Source organism: Babylonia areolata, chromosome 9 (assembly GCF_041734735.1).
Source record: "Babylonia areolata isolate BAREFJ2019XMU chromosome 9, ASM4173473v1, whole genome shotgun sequence".
Taxonomy (NCBI): domain Eukaryota; kingdom Metazoa; phylum Mollusca; class Gastropoda; order Neogastropoda; family Buccinidae; genus Babylonia; species Babylonia areolata.
In genome coordinates, this window is record NC_134884.1 from 29,848,958 (window position 1) to 29,873,504 (window position 24,547).

General features: G+C 43.6%; 1 protein-coding gene across 5 annotated transcripts in view; it reads right to left on the reverse strand.

Annotated features, from left to right (window-relative positions):
• Positions 1-24,547, reverse strand: part of LOC143285378 (FH1/FH2 domain-containing protein 3-like) — a 203,444-nt gene that overhangs the window by 64,828 nt on the left and 114,069 nt on the right. For all 5 annotated transcript variants that reach the window (XM_076592606.1, XM_076592607.1, XM_076592608.1 and 2 more), the window contains 4 exons: positions 23,989-24,173; positions 17,453-17,672; positions 14,312-14,704; positions 11,227-11,439 (listed from right to left, as the gene is read on the reverse strand). In XM_076592606.1, coding sequence (XP_076448721.1) covers positions 11,227-11,439; positions 14,312-14,704; positions 17,453-17,672; positions 23,989-24,173 — 1,011 coding nt within the window. The remainder of the gene's footprint in view (positions 1-11,226; positions 11,440-14,311; positions 14,705-17,452; positions 17,673-23,988; positions 24,174-24,547) is intronic.

A 24,547-nucleotide genomic window follows, 5' to 3' on the forward strand; every position in this document is an offset into this window, starting at 1 on the left:
TCTCTCTCTCTCTCTCTCACAGAGCGAAAGACACAGTATGTGTTCAACAAGACAAATGCTTCCACTCATTTCGTAAATAATCCCACAGGCAATATACGGCAGACAGATAAATATAAGCATGATAAACATGTTAGTATTAGGGTGTGTTCTTACATACACACCATGATACACCCCACCCCCACCCCTCGACACACACACTGCAAAAGACACAAACCTATTCAGGGATGAAGGGAGGGAGGAGGTGGAGGAGTGGGGTGGGGGTGTCTGACAAGACAAGATGTGGTGATCATTTCATGAAACCCCATGGGAGCAATGAAAATGCTACATATTTCATGTAATTAATACATCATATGAATAGCATTTTATATTGAGCTAACAATCATTTACAATGGCCATACCAACTGTTAGTATGTTTTGTGTGTTTGCTGGTTTGTGTGTGTGTGTGTGTGTGTGTGTGTGTGTGTGTGTGTGCATGGATGTACTGGTGTGCACATGCATTTGTTAAGACTCCTTGGGACTTACTTTGCACATGCATGCAAACATGCATGTCAGTTTCACTGATACATCTATATTTATTCACTTATGTCATCAGTCTTGTATTACTGGACATCACTTCAATTTGTCTTTACTACAAAAGTTTTTATTATTATTACAATAATTGCTCAGAATTTAGATGTCTGAGGAAAAACTATTCTAATTAATGCACAGTACAGTGACAGGATTATCTTCAACATAAAGCCTTAATCTAAAATGAAATAAAAACACATAAACAAATACAAGTGATGTGTACAAGAGAATATTACATGCATTAACCACACAAAGAATACACTGTAGACACATTCTGAGTAGTGAATTGAAAACATATACTATACAGATTCAAACTCATCTTTGTCTTAACTTATTTTAGTTCTATATTTCTTTGCACATTCAGGCTTTTACATGTTTTGTTTCTTCTTCAAGTGCTCAACATTTTGTTACTGACATCACTGATGAACCTAGAGTGCTCAACTCAGATGGATTGAACTGAATGTTTGTATTTTTCAGAGTTCTACATAAAAAAGGGTAAAAGTAAGACTGGTGAGACAAGCCAATGGCACAGAAATGAAAGATTACAAGTATAGCTAGACATGTTAATGAAATTGGCATGGGAGAGAGAGAGAGAGAGAGAGAGAGAGAGAGAGAGAGAGAGAGTTTATGTGTGTGCGCGCGCATGTGTTAACATATACATGTGTAACATCTTCTTCTTCTTCTGCTTTCGTGGGCTGCAACTCCCACGTACACTCGCATGTACACGAGTGGGCTTTTACGTGCATGACCGTTTTTACCCCGCCATGTAGGCAGCCATGCTCCGTTTTTGGGGGTATGTCTAACATCAATATGCATATATATACTTTGTAATTACATGAGTGACTGTGTAGTTCTCTGTTTTTGACTCTGTGTATGTGAGTGTGTGTGTGTGTGTGTGTGTGTATGTGTGTGTGTGTGTGCATATATGTGTGTATGTGTGTGATATGTGTGTGAAAAATGAGAGAGAGAGAGAGTGTGTGTGTATCTGAATGAAAAATAATATAATAATTATCCGTGTGTGTTAACCGTTATATCCTGCGTCAGGGTGTGTGTTAATTGTATATCACCATTTTAGACATGCATGTATGAACTTTTATTTCCTTTCTTTTTCTTTTTTTCTTTTTTCTTAGGTTTGGTTATTTATACAAATTGATTTTATCCATTTGTTGATTATTGTTCAAAAGTAAAGGTACGCTGTTGTGTTGTTTTTTATGTGTTTATTTTTATCATACAGTGTACTCGAACTCATTAATGAACAGCGGATATATTAATTCGTTACCGCATTTTCATGAGTTTCGCTACAGTTGTACTGTACCGCCCCTGATCACTGGTGTGGGACGGGAAAAAGTGGTCTGTACTATCGATTGCCCACAGGCCGATTTCACTGACATAGCGAAATAGTCCAGAATGAAACGGCAGCACGGCAGTATACGCCATATGACAATCTACCAAACTGAGAAAACTAAACATGACTGGCAACTACACTGACAGAATAAAACCTTCTCAACCCATCCACTGACTCATAGTTCGGAATTCTATTTCGACGACAGTCAACACTTCGATCAAGTTGTCGTCTGCTGAAGTGTAAGAAATGACCCAGCACGCACAGAGAGAGAACTTTAAAAAGACGATGGGGAAACTTACGTTATGCGGAGCTTCCAACAGACGATGTACTCCTGAAATCTGATTGATGAGGGGAACACTGAGAAGGAAAGTGTAGGATGGGGGCCGCGTTGGCTCCGGGAAGTTAGTGTTGGCAAACGGATCACGGTCGTCAAGATACTGGACGCGACATGCTAGCGTCGCCATGTTGGGCTGAACTCGCTGCTCTCACACCTTGTGGCCTCTGACCTCACTCGCTGTGTGACGCAGCTGTATTTCTGCGCCGGGTGGGCGGGGTGTCAACGAGGACAAAAAAGTGCCGTTATGTGAGATAAAGAATACAGAAGTACAGAACGAAGGATACCGTTTTACCGGCGCTTTTATCTAAGTACAATATGCTGTAGGTCGATCCACACTGATGGAAATGTCGATGTGAATCAAGGACGTTTTCGGCGGTCTTTTTTTTTTTCTTTCTTCCTTTCTTTCTGCTTGTCCGCTAGCTTCTGTCACAGGTATGATTCACACACACTTCCTGTAGAAACAGGTGTGTGGGGGAAGCGGGGTACGACTTTGTCTAATCCAGAACGCCATTTGTCAGCACAGAAGTTCGATGTAAGCTCAACTGATCTTCAAGTACATTCTTAGTTGATTAGAAAAAAAAACGATTCTTTGCAGATCTACCGAAACAAACTCCAGCGTCGAACAACTTAACCGAACTTGCAAAACGTCATGGTTATTTTTAGGCCCAGTGCCAAGGCTTAAAACCATATCGCTGTGTAGATGTCGTTTATTTGTTGTCTGAAAGACCAGTAAGTGTGACGATGTGGAGTTTCACTGAGTGTTAGTGTGCACGCATGTGATGTCACGGTATAAGGTCTTGCACGTGCGCGTATCTGCTTTGGTTTTGAGGAGAAGTTCAGTTTTATATCATTAAACTTTTCAGTGCTGATTTGACTTTTAATTGCGGTCCCTTTTGATCCGAAATACATTATCAGTCTTCCAAACCGGATTTATAGGACATAAAATTATTGCCATTTTAGTGAAACAAGATACAGGTGTAGACACAGTGCAAGGAAAAGTGCCAAAGACTCACGACTATGATTAACTGATGCGCGGATCGACCTTTGGGGACCGGTTAAAAAATAAAACTTAAAAAAAAAGGTCTGTGGTGGGTGTAGGTGCGTGTTGGGAGGGGGCTGGGAGGGGGGGGGGGTATTTATTTTTATTTATTTATTAAGACTTCTTGCTATAGCGCATATTCTTGAAGCTCTATGCGCTTTACAATAGCACTAAAAACATTCACTCAAACATCCCCACACAAACATAAGCATATAATTTGAAATATAGGCGAGAGAGAAAAATTAAAATAGGTCATGTCAGTTGATTAAATCAAGAAATGCAACAGGTACTTAAAAAAAAAATAGACAATTGAAATTGAAAGAACACAAGCACGTATACGCATGCATATATACGTAGGTACATACATACATACATACATACAAACACACAAAACACACAGCGTGCGCACACACACACAAACACACACACACACACACACACACACACACACACACACACACATATACGCACCTACAGGCACAATACACACACGAACACAGATCAACAATCGAATAATGCAAACTACTGCGACATTATATATATATATATATATATATATATATATACATATACATACATATATATACATACACACATATATATGATAAAATAAAATAAAAGTTGGAGAAGACAAAATGAGAAGACCAAAATCGTCAGTCATTATTTAAAAGATGATAATACACCAAATCTCTGAATGACTGAAATAAGGGAATGAATAAAATTAATGAAGTCGTGTATCAGTTACGCCCAGTTTGCAAGCTGATGCTGGAAATCATCAAAACAGCATATAAACAATTACAATTCACACACACACACACACACACACACACACACACACACACACGTAATAGTACGTCAGTGCTACTGAGTACGTGTCAGTGTTAGTGTTTGCCGGCGCGCACGTACGTCAGTGTCGTGTGTGTGTGTGTGTGTTTGTCAGTGTGTGTGTGTGTGTGTGTGTGTGTGTGTGTTGAAATATTGCGTCAGTGTAATCTATATACCCTCCAGATGAACTTATTAATTCTATCTTGACAATCTGTATCTCGATGTCTCTCCATAATATTCGTTGACAAAAGCTGGCGCTTTCACTGACTTAATTGTTTGTTTACAGTCGAAACTTAAGAATATACCACACCACATTATAACACACATACACAAATACACAAACTCACACACACACACACACACACACACACACACACACACACACACACTGTGGCACACACACCTGTCTCACCCGCCCGGCCGTTCTGTTCACAAGACAAAGATGAATTGCGCGCATTGTTCAAGTGCGGCGAGCAAAAATACAAACCCTGTCTGTTTGATATGTGACGACACTGAGAGAAAGCAGGGACAAGTGTTTCCAAAAAAGTGAAGGTAGGATACTGATATAGAGCAGGTGGCTGTGCTTTTGTCTGTTTACCCAAGGTGTTCGAACTGAGCTGAGAACAGGTGTGTGACAATGACAACATTGTAGGATGGTGTGTTTCTCATGTTGCGAAAGAGGTTGAGGATCGACAGACTGAAATCTTTGTTAACCATCTCTGCGAATGTGTTTGTGCGTGACGCCCGCCGGGGACACACTACGACATGCGTGTGTATGATATTGCGTGTCCCAGTGCGTGCGTGTAAGTACTCTGTGTGTGTGTGTGTGTGTGTGTGTGTGTGTGTGTGTGTGTGTGTGTGTGTGTGTGTGCGTGCGTGAGGGAGAGAGAAACGGCAGAGAACGTTAAGGGGAAATCACCACAGAACTGAACAGTTCACACTGTAATCCGATTCGCTTCCCTTTATCGTATCGCGTTCACCCGAAATCGTCTATGCGCCGTGCAAAAATCTAAACTGACTGAAGTGAGGTGCACAGAATAGTAAGAGAAACAAACGAATGAATTAATAAACGAAAGAAATAAAACAAGAAAAGAATGAAAAGATATAATGGCACTCTTGGGCTATCGATATGGCCCCTCGAATACGACAGGGAAATAAAAACTACTACTTAACAAAATTAAGGACCAAATTGATACTTCACTGAGATGAAATCCCAAGATGTTAGTCATTGCCACCGACCATCCGCCGATATTTTCTCCCCCTCCACCAGACCTTGAGTGGTGGTCTGGACGCTAGTCATTCGGATGAGACGATAAACCGAGGTCCCGTGTGCAGCATGCACTTAGCGCACGTAAAAGAACCTACGGCAACGAAAGGGTTGTCCCTGGCAACATTATGTTGAAAAAATCCACTTCGATAGGAAAAACAAATAAAACTGCACACAGGAAAAAATACAAAAAAATGGGTGGCGCTGTAGTATGGCGACGCGCTCTCCCTGGGGAGAGCAGCCCGAATTTCACACAGAGGAATCTGTTGTGACAAAAAATACTATTTATTTATTCATTTGTTTATTTATTTATTTATTTATCATTTACCCCCCCCCCCCCCGCCCCCCCCCCTCCCCGAAAAAAAAAATTGAATAAAAGAATAAAAAAATTCGTGCCTATGGTTCCTGCAGAAGATAATGATTTATTTTCTATGAGCTTCATAAGCGAAGACATGTGGGCCAGTGTGTACACGTACACGTGTGCCTCACTGTTTTTGCCGCAGTCCAAGTCAGTGACATAATAGACTCCGCTGTACCAACAGGTCAAATCATATGCACATGTTCCCACCAGGCTACCGGGTATAGGGCTGAACGCTTAATAATCCAGTAACCACACCAGACTTGTGTTGTGCATGTGTGGCGTTTCACACACTGACACAACTGACGTCCTTCGTGTTACTTTATGCGACTATTGGAGCAGATTGGAAGGACAAATGAAGTCGATCCTGTGATGCAAAAATACTTCGCCCCCCCACTCACCCCCGCCCCACTCCACCTTTCTTAACCCCTACTCTCTTTCAACTACGGTTAAATTTACTTATGGCTTGTCGTAATGAAAGGACTGTGATGAATTTTTCAAGTTACTTATACAAAGCATTTCGGTTGCGATCAGTTATGACTTCATGATTTACTGAACTCATTACGACGGATTATTATTATTCAAATGCAGATGCTGTACCCCATTCATAAGGGGTTATGGCCTTGCATGAATAAACCATCTATAGGGTTATGGCCTTGCATGAATAAACCATCTATTCATCCACCCCATCTCTCTCTCTCTCTCTCTCTCTCTCTCTCTGTCACTCTTTGCGAAAGCAATTTTTATCCTCATGCTGCTTTCAAAACACATGTGGTGTGGTGTGGCCGTGTTGAGATGCGCTGCGCCGTATTGTGTTGTACTAATGTATGGTATTGTATTGTGTTATATTGTATGAATTACTATTACTTTCACTCAGCATCATTTCAGCACAAAGACCCAAAGAGGCAAGTGCGAACGCGCGCGCGCGCGCGCGCACACACACACACACACACATGCTCGCGCGCGCGCAAGCTTACAACACGCCTGCCCCCAGCATGAAGGTAAGACAAAGATGGAAGGGGTAGAGAGGGTAGGAAAGGAAAGGCGGGGTGGGGGGTGAATAATAAGGCGGTTACGAGTGCTCTGGCACGAGTCCAGGCTGCAAGCTGGGCCAGGAAGCTTTACCCGGTCGCCATTTCCTGCCGCACGTGAGCGGCAGGGGTTCAAAACCCCTCTACCGACCCCCGCAGCCCCCCAGCACCCTTCCCCCACCACCGCCCCCGGCCCCGTGTGTGTGTGTGGTACAAATAGACTCCACCCGGCCTCCTTACCATAATACCGCTAGGTTATTCTCTTCAATCCTTTCTTTCGCTTCTTATATTTTTTTGTCTGCTCAATCCTCTTCTTCTCCTTTTCTTCCTTTCCACTAAATTTCTTTGTAATCAGCATCTTCTTTAATCTTTCTTTCTTTCCCCCTTATTTTTTTCCTTTTTCTTTTTTGTGAGGTCATGTCCTCAGTTTCTTCTCATCACCTTCCGAAGGCCAAATTAATCAACACATTGGATGAACTGTTTAATGTTGAAACTCATCACTGACGGAGAAAGCAGTTCGGTTACTCTTACCGGTAACATTGTATAACAAAAGAACGACCCACTGCAAACGATGCATGTCTAGACACCCAGGCTACGAAATAGCACAAACAAATGGAAAAAGTAAACAACACAACACGATGGGCATTGTTAAAGAAGGAGGAGGAGGAGGAGAGAAGAAGAAGAAGAAGAAGAAGAAGAAGAAAAGAAGAAGAAATATAATTAAAAAAAAAAAAAAAAAAAGAATGGTGGTGGAGATACCAAGCTGAAGCCTGCACAGCGTGCCAAAATTGAAATTACTTCCCTTCATCAGCATGATTCGCGTTTTCTTCTTCTTCTTTTTTGATGTGTTCATAGTATATTGTAACAACTGGGACACCCATTTTGAAATGTTTCAACCAACCGGCGAACACGGTGCACACTAAATTATTCAATTTGTTTTTTGGTTTGTTTTTCTCATGCGTTATTCTTACATCCAAAATGGCATATGAAAGTTTGTTGGGTTTTTTTTTCTTTTTTTTTTCTAACGCCAGTTACTATTGTTCATCAATTTATAACATGACAACATGCACAACTATAACTATGTTATGCAGTGGGGGTTTTTTTCAGGAAAGATGTATAAACATCAATATTAAAATATGTATTATGTCTCTCATTTGCAAAAAGTAGGAGTTATCCAAGACAATCTGTTTATATCAAACTAATAATAATATCTAGCCAAAATACGAATGTAGAGGTTATTCCTAGCTGTCCTTGTTATTCTAGGTATTTTTGTATAGCTTTTTTTCAGAATTAAACTAACCAGATAACCGAATAAGCAACGACAACTGAATTTAGCTAAGCTTGTTTTCATTGCCATATTCGTCTACGAAGCTATATGCATCAACAAACATTTTTTTTTTTTAACCCAAGAGACAGTCAGTTCCAAATGAAATCGACCTTGAACTTGTAGGTTTTCATCGTCGTCTGCAGTAAAAGCATAAATCGGTGTTCCTGCTTTGTTGTTGTTGTTGTAATTGTTGCTTTGCTTGTTTTGTTCGGTTATAAAAGAAAAAGAATCTTCATGTTCTTGACTTTGCGTGTAAGAAATGATTCTGAGCACAAAAGAGAAAAGGTCAGCATGTACTGACAAGAACGAGACATCCTCATGGCCGCACAGCCAGCCAGTCAGAAAACAAGTCTCCGGGCTGATCGAGTCGTCATCGAAACGATACAGACAGACATCGAAGAAACACTGAAGCCAGCATGCAAACTAACAACAACGAAATCTCAACATCATAACAAACAAGAGTAACGAAATCACCGACAATAATAAATACAGTGTGTGTGTGTGTGTGTGTGTGTGTGTGTGTGTGTGTGTGTGTGTGTGTGTGACATCCTTTCTTTCATGGCACTTTTTTCTTCTTGTTGTTCGTCAGTTCATTTGTCTTCATTGATTTGAAGTCTGGAATTCCCATATTTGTTTGTTCGTTCATTCATGCAGTAATTGATCTCTAACATTGCTGGTTTAAGCGAAAACTGGCAAGGCATTTAGCTCAGATTGGAAAAAAATCAAAAGGCGTCACAAGAACCACATCTACAATGGAGAAAAAAAACCGTCAAAAGGCATCACAAGAACCACATCTACAATGGAGAAAAAAAACCGTCAAAAGGCATCACAAGAATGACATCTACAATGGGAAAAAAAACAACGTCAAAAGGCGTCACAAGAACCACATCTACAATGGAAAAAAAACAACGTCAAAAGGCATCACAAGAACCACATCTACAATGGAAAAAAAACACGTCAAAAGGCATCACAAGAACCACATCTACAATGGGAAAAAAAACAACGTCAAAAGGCGTCACAAGAACCACATCTACAATAGCCTTACCGATACAAATACCAATGCCAATTTGACGTCATGGGAAAACACACGCCAGCAGTCTTTTAGTGTATGCTTGCTGGATGGTTTCCGGATTTGTTTTCTTGTCTGTGGGAAGCTTGCAACAATAATACAATAAGCTTACAATAATAAAGGAACCAATTAAAAAAAAAAAAAAAAAAGACTAACGGCTATTGGCATACTGGATAATATATCATTTCCTTTTTGTTTGTCTACTGTTTTGTTTACTTGTATATTAAAACAGTGGATCAGAACAAACTACTAGCATACCTTTTTCGACGAGCGGAAACAATAGGTGGATCTTCCCCTCCCATTAAAACACGGAACCATTACAGGATGGGCGTATCTCGCGGTCTTTTCCATTCTGGCTTTCTCCGATAAACAAAAAAAAATACTTATAAAAGAAACACGACCGTTTCCTTTCTTCACCTTCCACAACTGAACATACTGGTCTGCCTATTTATTCTCTTCGTACAACAACTGGGAACTGAACGCACTTGGTTTCCTTGCAGTGGTTGCAGTGAACTTTGACAAGCGTCACTTTCACAAAACAAAGTCCCTTCTGGTTTTGTGTGTGTGTGTGTGTGTGTGTGTGTGTTGTTGTTGTTGTTGTTGTTTCCACTGTCCCAATAGCTGGCGGCGATAACAATACTGAATTGTTTTTAGTTTGTGGCTTGCCGAACTGTGACTGTGGTGGCGGACAATATTCTGGGTCTGGGCAGGCTCAGAGACTGAGGAGGAAAAAGGAACAATTTCACAGCTGTGTGCCCTACCCCATGGTACACAGGGAGAGGGTTGGGGGGGGGGGGGGGTGGCAGTGTAGGAAATTGCTGTCGTTTGAAACTGACGTGGGTCCATAACGTGACTCAGGTCTCGTGTGGACAACCTGTCCTTAACTGAAAAAGCGTGATTGGGGGAGGAAAATAAAGACGTGGAGCGTAGATGTGGTGGAATCTGTGCTCATAAAGTGTTCCACTTAAAGCGCAGTTCTAATGGAATTACAACCACTGTATAATACAAAAATTACGTATACAGACTTTATCAAATGCAATAATTATATTAATAATCATCGGCTGAATACATGGTTTTCATCTGAGGCCCAAATAAACAACCTTTCGTTACACTCACTTGAAGTACAAACATCCAACAAAATCATTATTCGAATAGGTCTTACTGTGCCGAATCTAATGATAATTCAAACTTTTAACGAAATGCTTTTTTTTTGTGCAAACATTTCGTTTGATTCACGAACACAACATAAAACTAAACTGAGCTGTGTTCACTCCAAAAGGTCGCAGTCCTAATTGTGTGCCGTTCAATGCATTCTGCAGTTTCCGGCCTTTCACGCCGTTAGGTACGTTTAGGGACGTTGACATACGCGGACTGACATTTTGGGCAGAGTCTGGATGGAGACAATAGAGATAACAATCATCAAATTCATAACTGTTGCTGTGTGTGTCTGCGGGTTTAAAGGTCGCGCTGGGTAAACGACTCATTTAGCCGGACTGTGCTTTGACTCTGAAGCCCGGAGCCAGTGTCGGTTGTCTGTGGAGACGTCCTATGTTTCAGTGAATGGTCAGCGTGGGGTGTCTGTATCAGCTTCACACTCGTGAGTGCGCGTGCAAAACCACAACCCAACACCAGATCAGTCCAGCACTTCCCCCCCGATCACCACCACTACCAGTCACAACAAGAACTCGATACACACGAACACAGGCCTATCAGAATCAAACCCCACAGACTTTATTCCTCCTCCTATGTTCTTGTTAAGGAATGACAGAGAGGGTGGGATGCAGGGAGAGAGAGACACAGAGAGACAGAGACAGAGAGACAGACAGACAGACAGGCAAACAGGCAGACAGACAGACAGACAGACAGACATTGACACAGAGAGAGAGTGAGTGAGAGAGAGAGAGAGAGAGAGAGAGAGAGAGAGAGAGATGGAAGGAGGGACACACACACACACGCACACACACACACACACACACACACACACACACACACACACACCACCCACACATACACACCCCAACACAGTCTCACACCCACCCACCACACTCACTCCTCACCCACCTTCTGCACGTCCACCCCGAGGTAGTCAAGCATCTCGTTGGCGTTGGCGAAGGTCTTGAAGTCCTCGTGCTCGCTGCTGCCTCCGACCTGGATCAGCTTCCGCTGGGCGCCCGTAGGCTTCTCGCACAGTGCCAGGAAGTCCGAGATGGTCACCAGGCCCTTTTTGGACTGAAGGATGCCCCACATCTGCTGGGCAGTCTGTGACAGCTTCACCTGTGTGGGAAGTGAAGGGATGGTGGGCGGGGCGCAGGGTGACAAGTTTAATAGTCAGTTCAGTCGCAGATAATTAATACTGCGCTATTACACACTTGGAGCAAGTAAAAATATATACAAATATATATATATATATATATATATATATATATATGTGTGTGTGTGTGTGTGTGTGTGTGTGTGTGTGTGTGTGTGTGTGTGTAATGTGTACCATTAGTAAACAACAACAACAAAACAGAGCCGCCATCAACCATAGCCGTACTTCGTACTACTTATTGTGGCAGCGATGGTGGTGGTTGTACTGAAGCAGTATTCAGTAGTATTGGCAACAGCAACAGCAACAGTTGTCGTAATAGTAGTAGCAGCAGCAGCAGAAGTCGTAGTAGTAGTTGTTGCTGTTGCAGCAACAACAGCCGTAGCAACCGAAACAGTTGTAGTAGCAGCAGCAGCAGTAGTAGTAGTTATTATTGTGGTGGTGGTGGTGGTGGTGGTGGTTGCTGCTGCTGCTGCTGTTGTCCAAGCAGCATCAATTTCAGATGTCGACATCACGGTTGTCCATCAAAACCGACGAATATGTCATGTCGCCGATAGTGCGGTTGTCGCCAGAATCTTGAAGTACATAGCCAATGGTACAGCAGTATTCATCAGCTATAGTAACAGAAGTAGCAGTATAGCAGCAGTAACTGCAATAGTTGCGATAACAGCAGTAGCAGCAGGAGGAGTAGTAGCAGTAGCAGTAGCAGCAGCAGCAGCAGTAGCAGAATACGAAGGAGGTCGTGGAAGCAGGTTTAGTAATAGCGGTAGTAACAGCAGCAATACTGATGATAGTCATTCGCCCCTTCTATATCCTGAAGCTGTTTATGACAGCTTCAACTGCAATGTTTCATAATAAGCTGCTTGTAACAATGGTAGCCGCCGCAATGTTTTATCACCATCCCTGCATCTCATTTTCTGGGCCCTGGGTGACGGCTTGACTGAAAACTGTAACCACATTATGAAGTGAACAACACAATTAAAAAAAAATCGCAGAATAGAACACTTATTCTCTAATGGGGAAATCGGATATCTGACATCATCTATGTATGTATGTATGTATGTCATTTTCTTTTTAAATGTTGTTGAGGGCCATGCGACGTGTAAAGAAGAGATGTTTCTCTGTATATCTCTCTTTTTTGTTCGTGAAGGTTTTGATAAATCGAGTTAAATTTGTCTCATTGTTTTCTTTTTGCCGCTATGGGAGTTGTCATTTTGTTGTCGTTTTGAAGGTGGGAGCTGGTGTGTTTTATTGTTGTTACTTTTTGTCGTTGTTGTTGTTTTTCGTTGTCTCTTTGTGGAGGTGGTAAGGGGGTTGAACCTAATACAACTAAGATTATGTTACAATAAAATGGTTTGACTCAAGTGAAGACCAGTGTGGTTTTGTAAATAAATCGAAAGAAGACCTGAATCAAACAATGCCACCGACTTTTATTTATTTTTTTTTATACCTATTTATGTATCTTATTTCTTTTATTTCTTTTTTCCCCACTATATTACTTGTAGAATTCGGGAAAAACGGATACGAGGACTGAGGACCACCACCAGGCAAACGGACTTGGGGGAACAGAATTACATGAGCACTACCGGTCCACATACCACAACAACTGGGGAAGTGGGGCAGTTGGGTCACAGCACAACAACAGTAACGGCAGACACACGTGGTAACAGTTCTTGGTGCAGGCTGTGAGGCGTGAGGGGATGGAGGTGGCGGGGGATCGGGGGGTTTGGGGGTGGGGGTGGGGGGCAAGTTTGGGGTTGGGAGTAATGCTGAATGAAAAAAAAAAAAAAAAAAAAAAAAAAAAAAATGGTGGGGTAATTTGACGCTGTCCCTTTGGCAACTTTAAAAGTAATAGACTAAAGATGATGTCATATCCTTGCCTGCGCAACATGCAAGTTCGATACAAATGATGCATTCTAACTTATAATATGTATAAAGTAACACGTAACAAACAAAAGGTTCTTTAGAAATTATGAAAATCAATTCCAGCATAATTCATTTGCAAATCCAAACCGAAGTCAGTCTGCAGCTTAACTTACTTTGTTTTCTGACAGTAAGGGTTTACTGTCTGTCTGTCTGTCTATCTATCTATCTATTCATGATCTTCTTTTATTTTCAACATCCTCCCCTCCATTTTTAGTAAGAAACAATTTTAGGTCATGTGAATATTTGTCCAATTTTTGCGATATAATTGAACAGACACCATTACCAGTGACCCGTACAAATGTTACAAAGACCATCATATACTTGGGTTCTATTTAGCGGTTCCGGATAATGAGGGATATGCCCCAGAACAGCGAATCATTCTATCAGAAGTTGGCAACCAATGTCATTAATCCGCATATCATCGTGATCGGTGCGAGCTTTGAGAGAACCTGCTTCCCCCCCCCCCCCCCCCCCCACACACACACACACCCTTTGGGCATACATACGCCATCCACTGTGATCTCAAGTTTGGACCAGTGTCACTCTGAATAATGCGAGTTTAAAAAATAGAATCTTTGTCTTGCTTCTGCAATCAATCATCAAAATGAACAAAACTGCTGCATTGAAATAAGCCAACGTTTTAAATTGCCTTCGTTGCCTAGTTTTACTTTAACTTCATGACCTCGGAACAGGGCCACAGTAGATAGATATGCCTATGTGATTTTCTGTTGATACTCGAGTACATCCATTCTCCATTCATCCAAGCTGCGCTGAAATCAGTCCAGTGACAGTCGAGAAACTTACTCCACCACACACACACACGCGGACAATGGAGAGAAAGAGAGAGAAACAAACAAACAAACAAACAAAAAATTAATTAATAAAATAAAATAAACCGCAAATCTCTTTCACCTTGCCCCGTTTACCACTCGGGGTGGAAGGTGGGGGCGCGTTCAAGGGCTGCGGTGCCCGCTGCTGCTGTATCTTCTCCTCCTCCACATCGATCAGCTGGTCGCCCATCGACTTGGACGGGCGCATGTGGTTGCCGGCACCACCCCGCCCCTTGTTGCTACCCTGCCCGGAGTTCTCGAAAGCGTAGCTGCTGGGTCGGGTAGGGGGAGGGGACTGGATGGGGGAAGGTTTGAGGGGGTTGTGGGAGGTGGGGGGCACTGGGGCGTCAAGGATGTGGCTGTGGGAGCGAGGTCTGTAGCGGTCCTCCTTCAGGAGACTGTCGATGTCCTGCACACGGCTGATGAAGCCGGACCTGGCGCCCTGGTACTGCTGCTGCTGCTGTTTGGGGTCCTGCTGGGGAAGGGAAAGGTGGAGGAGGAGGGTGAGGCGGGTGGGCGCTTGCAGGTCAAGGTCGGTAAAGGTCGGTCGGGGAAGGTGCACGATGGTGGTGGTGGAGGTGGTAGAGAAGGGGTTAGTACAGCAATCAAAATGCAGATGTGGGATACTAGGTATTTGTTGTTGTTTTTTCTCCTGTTATGGGTCTACTTCGTTGGATGGAGGTTATCATGACTTCCGGATTGTCCACTGGATGGAGGTTATTATGACTTCCGGAATGTTCGTTGGATGAAGGTTAAAATGACTTCCGGAATGTCCGATGGATGGAGGTTATTATGAATTCTGGAATGAGCGTTGAATGGAGGTTATTATGACTCCGGAATGCTCGTTGGATGGAGGTTATTATGACTTCCGGAATGTGCGTTGAATGGAGGTTATTATGACTTCCGGAATGTCCGTTGGATGGAGGTCATTATGACTTCCGGATTGTCCGTTGGATGGAGGTTATTATGACTTCCGGAATGTTCGTTGGATGGAGGTTATGATGACTTCCGGAATGTTCGTTGGATGGAGGTTATTATGACTTCCGGAATGTTCGTTGAATGGAGGTTATTATGACTTCCGGAATGTCCGTTGGATGGAGGTTATTATGACTTCCGGAATGTTCGTTGGATGGAGGTTAAAATGACTCCCAGAATGTCCGTTGGATGGAGGTTATTATGACTTCCGGATTGTGCACTGGATGGAGGTTATTATGACTTCCGGAATGTCCGCTGGATGGAGGTTATTATGACTTCCGGATTGTGCGTTGAATGGAGGTTATTATGACTTCCGGAATGTCCGTTGGATGGAGGTTATTATGACTTCCAGATTGTCCGATGGATGGAGGTTATTATGACTTCCGGAATGTGCGCTGGATGGAGGTTATTATGACTTCCGGATTGTGCGTTGAATGGAGGTTATTATGACTTATGGAATGTGCGTTGGATGAAAGTTATTATGACTTCCGGAATGTGCGTTGGATGGAGGTTATTATGACTTCCGATTTGGGCGTTGAATGGAGGTTATTATGACTTCCGGAATGTGCGCTGGATGAAGGTCATTATGACTTCCGGATTGTGCTTTGGATAGAGGTTATTATGACTTCCGGATTGTCCGTTGATTGTAGGCTATTATGACTTCCGGAATGTTCGTTGGATGGAGGTTATTATGACTTCCGGAATGTCCGTTGGATGGAGGTTATTATGACTTCCGGATTGTCCGTTGGATGGAGGTTATTATGACTTCCGGAATGTTCGTTGGATGGAGGTTATTATGACTTCCGGATTGTCCGTTGGATGGAGGTTATTATGACTTCCGGAATGTCCGTTGGATGGAGGTTATTATGACTTCCGGAATGTTCGTTGGATGGAGGTTATTATGAATTTCGGGATGTGTTCAGAGCATGCGCCGGTGACATGATAAGTGTCACATGCTTTCAGTTCCAATAAGTGTTACCAGGAACTGACGGTTTAATTCCAAGTGACAAAACAGCTGTGCTAGTTTGGTTGTTGATGATATCGATCGTGAGGACAGACAGAAAAAAAGCCACAATCTTTCGGTTTCATTCCCTCTGTACAGTGTGCACGCACACATATACATACGTCAAAAGGCTGGCTGATTAATGTCTGGTCCACAAGAGTAATGTCCAGTTTGATTATTTCCATCGTCTGATGAAATGACATGTTACATAATTATGTATTTGATCGAACGTCCGCACCTTTGTCAAAGAACACAAACTCAAGAGAAAAAAAGGTAGGGTTAAATAAAAAGATTGAAAATGATGACTGCATAAACAAAAATGTATTTTTAAAAAAAAACAACACTTTTCAATGATTATGGATAAAGTTCCCAAGATCGTTTTTCGATTCCATCCATGCTGAGCGAGTGTGTTTGACGATTTCATAGTTTTAACTATCCACGAATTTTAGAATTACTGAGTGATTATCACTCTTTTATTCTTCATTTTCTTTTCTTTATTTATTTTGTTTTTGTTTTTTGATCGTTTTTCGGCAAGTGTAGATCCAAACTTTAAAATCGTTACCAACAGAATACAGGCTTCACTCTCAATAGACGACGAAAAGAACGAGAAATAAACGAAGTGGTCCTAAATCCTGAGGCTTAAATTTCTGTATTAGAATAAAGAAGACTGACTCCAAAGTGACCTCACTGCGTGATTACTATTTCACGCGCTTACAGACTGACTCCCACGTGATTTCATCGCTTGATGAATATTTCACATTCTTGGGAGCTAGTTCGCCGTTGGGGATCAACCCAACACCGATTGTCCTAAAAAGCCCTCTTGGTCGACAGAGTCGAGAGATATAACCTGGGCAAAAACACACTCTTCCAAAATCAAATTCTAAGCCCAGATCAGATAGTCGGGGCAGCAGTTGCATCCTCTGCTGTTCTGATGGTCATAGTCGGCGGACACGACTATCATAAAACACCCGTCACAGTCACCCTGCCAAATTAAACACCAACCACCTCTCTCTCTCTCTCTCTCTCTCTCTCTCTCTCTCTCTCTCTGTGCCCTTTAAATTTGGAGAAACTGCAAACCTCGTAGAATGTCATGGACTATTGTTTCTCATTTCCAGTACTATTTTGTTGAAATTCAATTTTGTTTTTGAATATTTTGTAATGTTACCTGTTCACTTACCCCTCCCCATCATGAGGGGCCACGGCCTGATAAACAAACCATTCGCATTCTTTCTCTGCCCTCCTCACCTGAGAACCAGCGTCAGTGACCAGGTCAGGAAGAGTGCTGGTGCTGGTACCGGAAGCGAGGGAATGCTGGGACATGGAGGGCGCCATCTTGCCGCCGCCGCCACTCTCGTCGTAGACCTTGTCCACGGGCAGCTGGTTGGGGCGGGCCCTGCTGCTGCCTCTGTCGTCCAGGACGTCCTCCCGAGACCCCTGCCTGCTGCGTCCTTTCCTCGTGCGGTGTCTGCATGCAGGGCACAGACACACACACAAAGCACTGGACTTAGAGAAAAAAGTGTCGGGTGAAGGTGTTGCTCTGTGTGTGTAAATGCCGGTGGTGTTGCTCCGTGTAAGTAATATTACTACTACTAATGATAAATAATGATAATAATAATAATTATTATTATTATATAGTACCGAATCTTGTGCAGAGACAAATCAAAGCGCTTTTGCACCAGTCATTCATACGCATGCATAACTCTTAAACTGGAGAAACTGAAGACAAGGAACAGACGGGCGCAATAGCCGAGTGGTTAAAGCGTTGGACTTTCAATCTGAGGGTCCCGGGTTCGAATCACGGTGACGGCGCCTGGTGGGTAAAGGGTGGAGATTTTTCCGATCTCCCAGGTCAACATATGTGCAGACCTGCTAGTGCCTGAACCCCTTTCGTGTGTAAACGCATGCAGAAGATCAAATACGCACGTTAAAGATCCTGTAATCCATGTCAGCGTTCGGTGGGTTATGGAAACAAGAACATACCCAGCATGCACACCCCCGAAAGCGGAGTATGGCTGCCTACATGGCGGGGTAAAAACGGTCATACACGTAAAAACCCACTCGTGTACATGCGAGTGAACGTGGGAGTTGCAGCCCACGAACGCAGAAGAAGAAGACAAGGAAGAGGCAGGGAAGGGGGGCTATCTTGGGAAGAGGTGGGTTTTAAGGCCAGACTTGAAAGAGCCGAGTGCGGAGACCTGACGAAGCGAAAGATGAAGTTCATTCCAATTGCAGGGTCCAGAGACAGAGAAAGAACGGCTGCCAACAGTGGAGTGTTTGAATCTGGGTATGCGTAACTCCGTGTAAGTGGCGGTGAAAGTGTTACCCTGTGTAAGTGCCGGAGGTGTTACTCTGTGTAAGTGCCGGAGGTGTTACTTTGTGTAAGTGCCAGTGATGTTGTAACTCCGTGTAAGTGCCGGTGATGTTCTTACTCTATGTAAGTGCCGGTGAAAGTGTTATTCCGTGTACGTTCCGGTGAAGGTGTTACTCTAAGTAAGTGCCGGTGATGTTCTTACTCTATGTAAGTGCCGGTGAAAGTGTTACTCCGTGTATGTTCCGGTGAAGGTGTTACTCTAAGTAAGTGCCGGTGATGTTCTTACTCTATGTAAGTGCCGGTGATGTTGTTACTCTATGTAAGTGCCGGTGAAAGTGTTACTCTGTGTAAGTGCCGGTGAAAGTGTTACTTCCAGTAAGTACCGGTGAAAGTGTTGCTCTGTGTAAGTAACGGTTGAAGGTGTTTTTCTGTTTAAGTGCAGATGAATTGCTACTTTATGTAAGCGCCGGTGAAGGTGTTACTCCATCTAAGTGCTGGTGAAAGTGTTACTCTATGTAAGTGCCGGTGGTGTTGCTCCGTGCAAGTCCCGGTGAAAGTGTTACTATGTGTAAGTGCGAGTGAAGTTAGTTGTTACTCTGCGTAAGTGCCGCTTAAGGAGTTGCTCTGCGTAAGTGCCGGTAAAGATCTTACTCTGTGTAATGGCCGGTAATGTTTTTACTCTATGTAAATGCAGGTGATGTTGTTACTCTATGTAATTGCCGGTGATGTTGTTACTCTATATAAATGCAGGTGATGTTGTTACTCTATGTAAGTGCAGGTGATGTTGTTACTCTATGTAATCACCGATGAAGGTGTTACTCTGTCTAAGTTCTGGTGAAGGTGTTACTCTGTGTAAGTTCAGGTGAAGGTGTTACTCCATGTAAGAACCGGTGAAAGTGTTAAGGTGAAGGTGTTACTCTGTGTAAGTGCCGGTGAAAGTGTTACTCTGTGTAAGTGCCGGTAAATAAGTTACTCTGTGTACGTTCCGGTGAAGGTGTGTAAGTTCCGGTGAAGGTGTTACTCTGTGTAAGTTCCAGTGAAGGTGTGTAAGTTCCGGTGAAGGTATTATTCTGTGTAAGTTCCGGTGAAGGGGTTACTCTATGTGAGGTCCGGTGAAGGTGTTACTCAAAGTAATTAGGTGAAGGTTTTACTCTATGTCAGTGCCCGTTAAGGTGTTACTCTGTGTAAGTTACTCTATGTCAGTGCCCGTTAAGGTGTTACTCTGTGTAAGTTACTCTATGTCAGTGCCCGTTAAGGTGTTACTCTGTGTAAGTTACTCTATGTCAGTGCCCGTTAAGGTGTTACTCTGTGTAAGTTACTCTATGTCAGTGTCCGTTAAGGTGTTACTCTGTATAAGTTACTTTATGTCAATGCCCGTTAAGGTGTTACTTTGTGTAAGTTCCGGTAAAGGTGTTACCCTGTGTAAGTTTCGGTAAAGGTGTTACTCTGTATAAGTTCCAGTGAAGGTGTGTAAGTTCCGGTGAAGGTGTTACTCTGTGTAAGTTCCAGTGAAGGTGTGTAAGTTCCGGTGAAGGTGTTACTCTGTGTAAGTTCCGGTGAAGGTGTTACACTGTGTAAGTTCCGGTGAAAGTGTGTAAGTTCCGGTGAAGGTGTTACTCCGTGTAAGTTCCGGTGAAGGGGTTACTCTATGTGAGGTCCGGTGAAGGTGTTACTCTAAGTAATTAGGTGAAGGTTTTACTCTATGTCAGTGCCCGTTAACTCTTTCCATACGAACGGCGAAAGAGAAGACGTTAACAGCGTTTCACCCCAATTACCATCATCAAAATATTGCAAGCGGAAGGCTTTTATACTGAAGACGTGAATGTTGACAAAGAATACCACAATTCTGACGACGGAAGCTAAAGGTTGGGTCATTCAGACACCCACTGGACATCCGAGGGGTCTGTGTAGAGGAGAAGAGAGGACTGGCCGTACTGAGTGAGTTAAGGTGTTACTCTGTGTAAGTTACTCCATGTCAGTGCCCGTTAAGGTGTTACTCTGTGTAAGTTACTCTATGTCAGTGCCCGTTAAGATGTTACTCTGTGTAAGTTCCGGTGAAGGTGTTACTCTGTATAAGTTCCAGTGAAGGTGTGTAATTTCCGGTGAAGGTGTTACTCTGTATAAGTTCCAGTGAAGGTGTGTAAGTTCCGGTGAAGGTGTTACTCTGTGTAAGTTCCGGTGAAGGTGTTACTCTGTTTAAGTTCCGGTAAAGGTGTTACTCTGTATAAGTTCCAGTGAAGGTGTGTAAGTTCCGGTGAAGGTGTTACTCTGTGTAAGTTCCAGTGAAGGTGTGTAAGTTCCGGTGAAGGTGTTACTCTGTATAAGTTCCAGTGAAGGTGTGTAAGTTCCGGTGAAGGTGTTACTCTGTGTAAGTTCCGGTGAAGGTGTTACTCTGTGTAAGTTCCGGTGAAAGTGTTACGATGAAGGCGTTACTCTGTGTAAGTGCCGGTGAAGGTGTAATTCTATGTAAGTGCCGATGAAAGTGTTACTATGTGTAAGTGCCGGTGAAGGTGTTATTCTATGTAAGTGCCGATGAAAGTGTTACTCTGTGTAAGTGTCGGTAAATAAGTTACTCTGTGCTAGTGCCGGTGGTGTTACTCCGTGTAAGTGCTGATGATGTTGTTACTCTGTGTAAGTGCCGGTTAATACTCTGCGGAAGTGCCAGTGAAAGTGTTACTCTATGTAAGTGCTGGTTAAGGTGTTACTACTCTGTGTTAAGTGCCGGTTAAGGCGTTACTCTGCGTAAGTGCCGGTGAAAGTGTTACTCTATGTAAGTGCCGTTGAAGGCTTTACTCTCTACGCAATTACCGATGAAGGTGGTATTATATGAAGAAAGTTTTAATTAATCTGTGTCCAGAATTGATCCAAGTCACCCGAGGTACTGGTCGTTAACCGGTCTTCTTTTAGGTTGTTTGTTGTGTTGTTGGTGTTGTTGTTGTTGTTTGTTTGTTTGTTTTGTTTGTACATCAGAAACTGCCTCGTTTGTAGACAACACATTGAAATCCTGAAAATGTGACAAACGTCATCAATGCACTGGCGATGCCAATATGTTAATTTCCTCACCTTTTTCCCCATCACCTACCATCCACCTTCATCCTCGATACTAAAGAAAAAGAAGGAGGAGGAAGAGGAGAAGAAGAAGAAGATGGAGGAGGAGGAGGAGGAGGAGAAGAAAGGGGAAAAAAAAGAACAAGAAGAAGAAGAAAGAAAGAAAGAAGAAGAGAAAGAAGAAGAAGCAGGAGGAGAGGGAGGAGAATGACAAGAACAGGAGAAGAAGAAGAAGATGGAGGAGGAGGAGAAGAAAGGAAAAAAAGAAGAAGAAGAAAGAAAGAAAGAAGAAGAGAAAGAAGAAGAAGCAGAAGAAGGAGGAGGGGGAGGAGGAAGAGGAAGAAAAAGAAGAAGATGAAGCAGGAGGAGGGGGAGGCGGAAGAAGAAGGAGGAGGAGGAAAAGGAGGAAGACAGAAAAAGAAGAACGAGGATGAGGAGTAAAAGAATGAGGAGGAGGAGGAAGAAAAAAGAATGAGGAGGACCAGGGGAGGGGGAGGAGGATGAAAGAAGAGGAGAAGAAGAAGAAGACGGAGGAGGAGGAGGAGAAGAAAGGAAAAGAAGAAGAAGAACAAGAAAAACAAGAACAAGAACAAGAAGAAAGAAAGAAAGAAGAAGAAGAAAGAAAGAAAGAAGAAGAAGGAGGAGGAGGAGTAGGAAGAAGAAGAAGAAGGAGGAGGAGGAGGAGAAGAAGAAAGGAAAAGAAGAACAAGAACAAGAACAAGAAGAACAAGAAGAAGAAGAAGAAAGAAAGAAAGAAAAAAGAAGAAGAAGAAGAAAGAAAGAAGAAGAAGGAGGAGGAGGGGGAGGAGGAGAAAGAGGAATAAAAAGAAGAAGAAGATGAAGCAGGAGGGGGGGGGCGGAAGAAGAAGGAGGAGGAAAAGGAGGAAGACAGAAAAAGAAGAACGAGGATGAGGAGGAGGAGGAAGAAAAAGAATGAGGAGGACCAGGGGAGGGGGAGGAGGATGAAAGAAGAGGAGAAGAAGAAGAAGACGGAGGAGGAGGAGGAGAAGAAAGGAAAAGAAGAAGAAGAACAAGAAGAACAAGAACAAGAACAAGAAAGAAAGAAAGAAGAAGAAGAAAGAAAGAAAGAAGAAGGAGGAGGAGGAGGAGGAGTAGGAAGAAGAAGAAGGAGGAGGAGGAGGAGAAGAAGAAAGGAAAAGAAGAAGAAGAACAAGAACAAGAAGAACAAGAAGAAGAAGAAAGAAAGAAAGAAAGAAGAAGAAGAAAGAAAGAAAGAAGAAGAAGGGGGAGGAGGGGGAGGAGGAGAAAGAGGAATAAAAAGAAGAAGAAGATGAAGCAGGAGGGGGGGAGGCGGAAGAAGAAGGAGGAGGAGGAAAAGGAGGAAGACAGAAAAAGAAGAACAAGGAGGAGGAAGAAAAAGAATGAGGAGGACCAGGGGAGGGAGAGGAGGATGAAAGAAGAGGAAGAAGAAGATCATGATGAGGAGAAGGAAGAGGAAGAAGAAAAAAGGATGAAGAAGGTCGCACTACAAAAGCTCCTTCCTAAATCCTCGATACTACAGACGAAGAAGAAAGAGATGGAGGAAGAGGAGGAAAAAGAAGGAGGAGGAGGAGCAAGAGGAAGAAGAAGAAGAAGAAGGCGATGCAAAATTGTAAATGTCATCACCTTTTTCACCATCACCTACAATCCTTCTTCATCCTCGATACTACAGAAGAAGGAGAAGGCGGAGGAGGAGGAGGAGGAAGAAGAAGAAGAAGAAAAAGAAGGAGAAGGAGGAAGAAGAAGAAGAAGAAAAAGAAGGAGGAGGAGTAGGAAGAAGAAGGAGGAGGAGGAAGAAGAAGAAAAAGAAGAAGGAGGAGGAGGAAGAAGAAGGAGGAGGAGGAGGAAGGAGGAGGAGGAGGAGTAGGAAGAGGAAGAACAAGGAGGAGGAGGAGGAGGAAGAAGAAGGAGGAGGAGGAGGAGGAAGAAGAAGGAGGAGGAGGAAGAAGAAGAAGAAGGGAGGAAGGAGAAGGAGGAGGAGGAAAGAAGAAGGAGGAGGAGGAGGAAGAAGAAGGAGGAGGAGGAAGAAGAAGAAGGAGGAGTAGGAAGAAGGAGGAAGAGGAGGAGGAGGAGGAAAGAAGAAGAAGAAGGAGGAGGAGAAGGAGGAGGAGTAGGAAGAAGAAGGAGGAAGAGGGGGAGGAGGAGGAAAGAAGAAGGAGGAGGAGTAGGAAGAAGAAGAAGGAGGAAGAGGAAGAAAGAGGAGGAGGAGGAGGAAAGAAGAAGAAACAGAAGAAGAAGAAGAAGGAGAAGGAGGAGGAAAGAAGAAGCTCCCACCACAAAAACTCCTACCCCCCTCCCCTAACCCACCCCTCCCCACCCCCTACCCCCCTCACACACACACACACACACACACACGCCCATCCATCCAAAAATGTCAGCACAACCCCCCAAAACCCCCCCACACACACACCGGGTCACTGACCTGCCAGGCGAGTCACCCCGATCCCCGGGGTCCTCGTGACGCCCCATGCGCCGCTCGTCCAGCATGCTCTCGCGCGAGTTCTCCCGGTTCAGGGCGCGTGCGTGGCGCGAGCGGTTGGGCGACTCGTCCCTCGAAAAGGCCTGGTCCGAGGAGCTGCCTGACCGCTTTACCCGCTGACCTCCCGCCTGCACGTGGTGGAGGTTAGGGCAGTGAGGGAGGGAGGAAGATGAGAGAGAGGGGGAGTGGGGGTTAAGGGGGGTTAAGAGGACCGAAGATAAGCGCTGTATAAGTATCCGTATCATTCAATCATTCATTCATCAAGAGAGGAGAAAGACAGGGAGAAAGAAGAAGAAGAAGACAGAGGTGGTGGTGAGAGGCATGGGAAATGGGGGAGAGCCTTACATATGAAAGCTATTGTACCAATGATCGTGTTCAAATACGCAGATAAACATGTGCCTGTATGTGTGCGTATAGACTACGTATGCACAAACCACGAACCGTCAAACTACCTACCAATCCACCCACACGCACGAATACGCAATCCCCTCCCTCTCTTCAC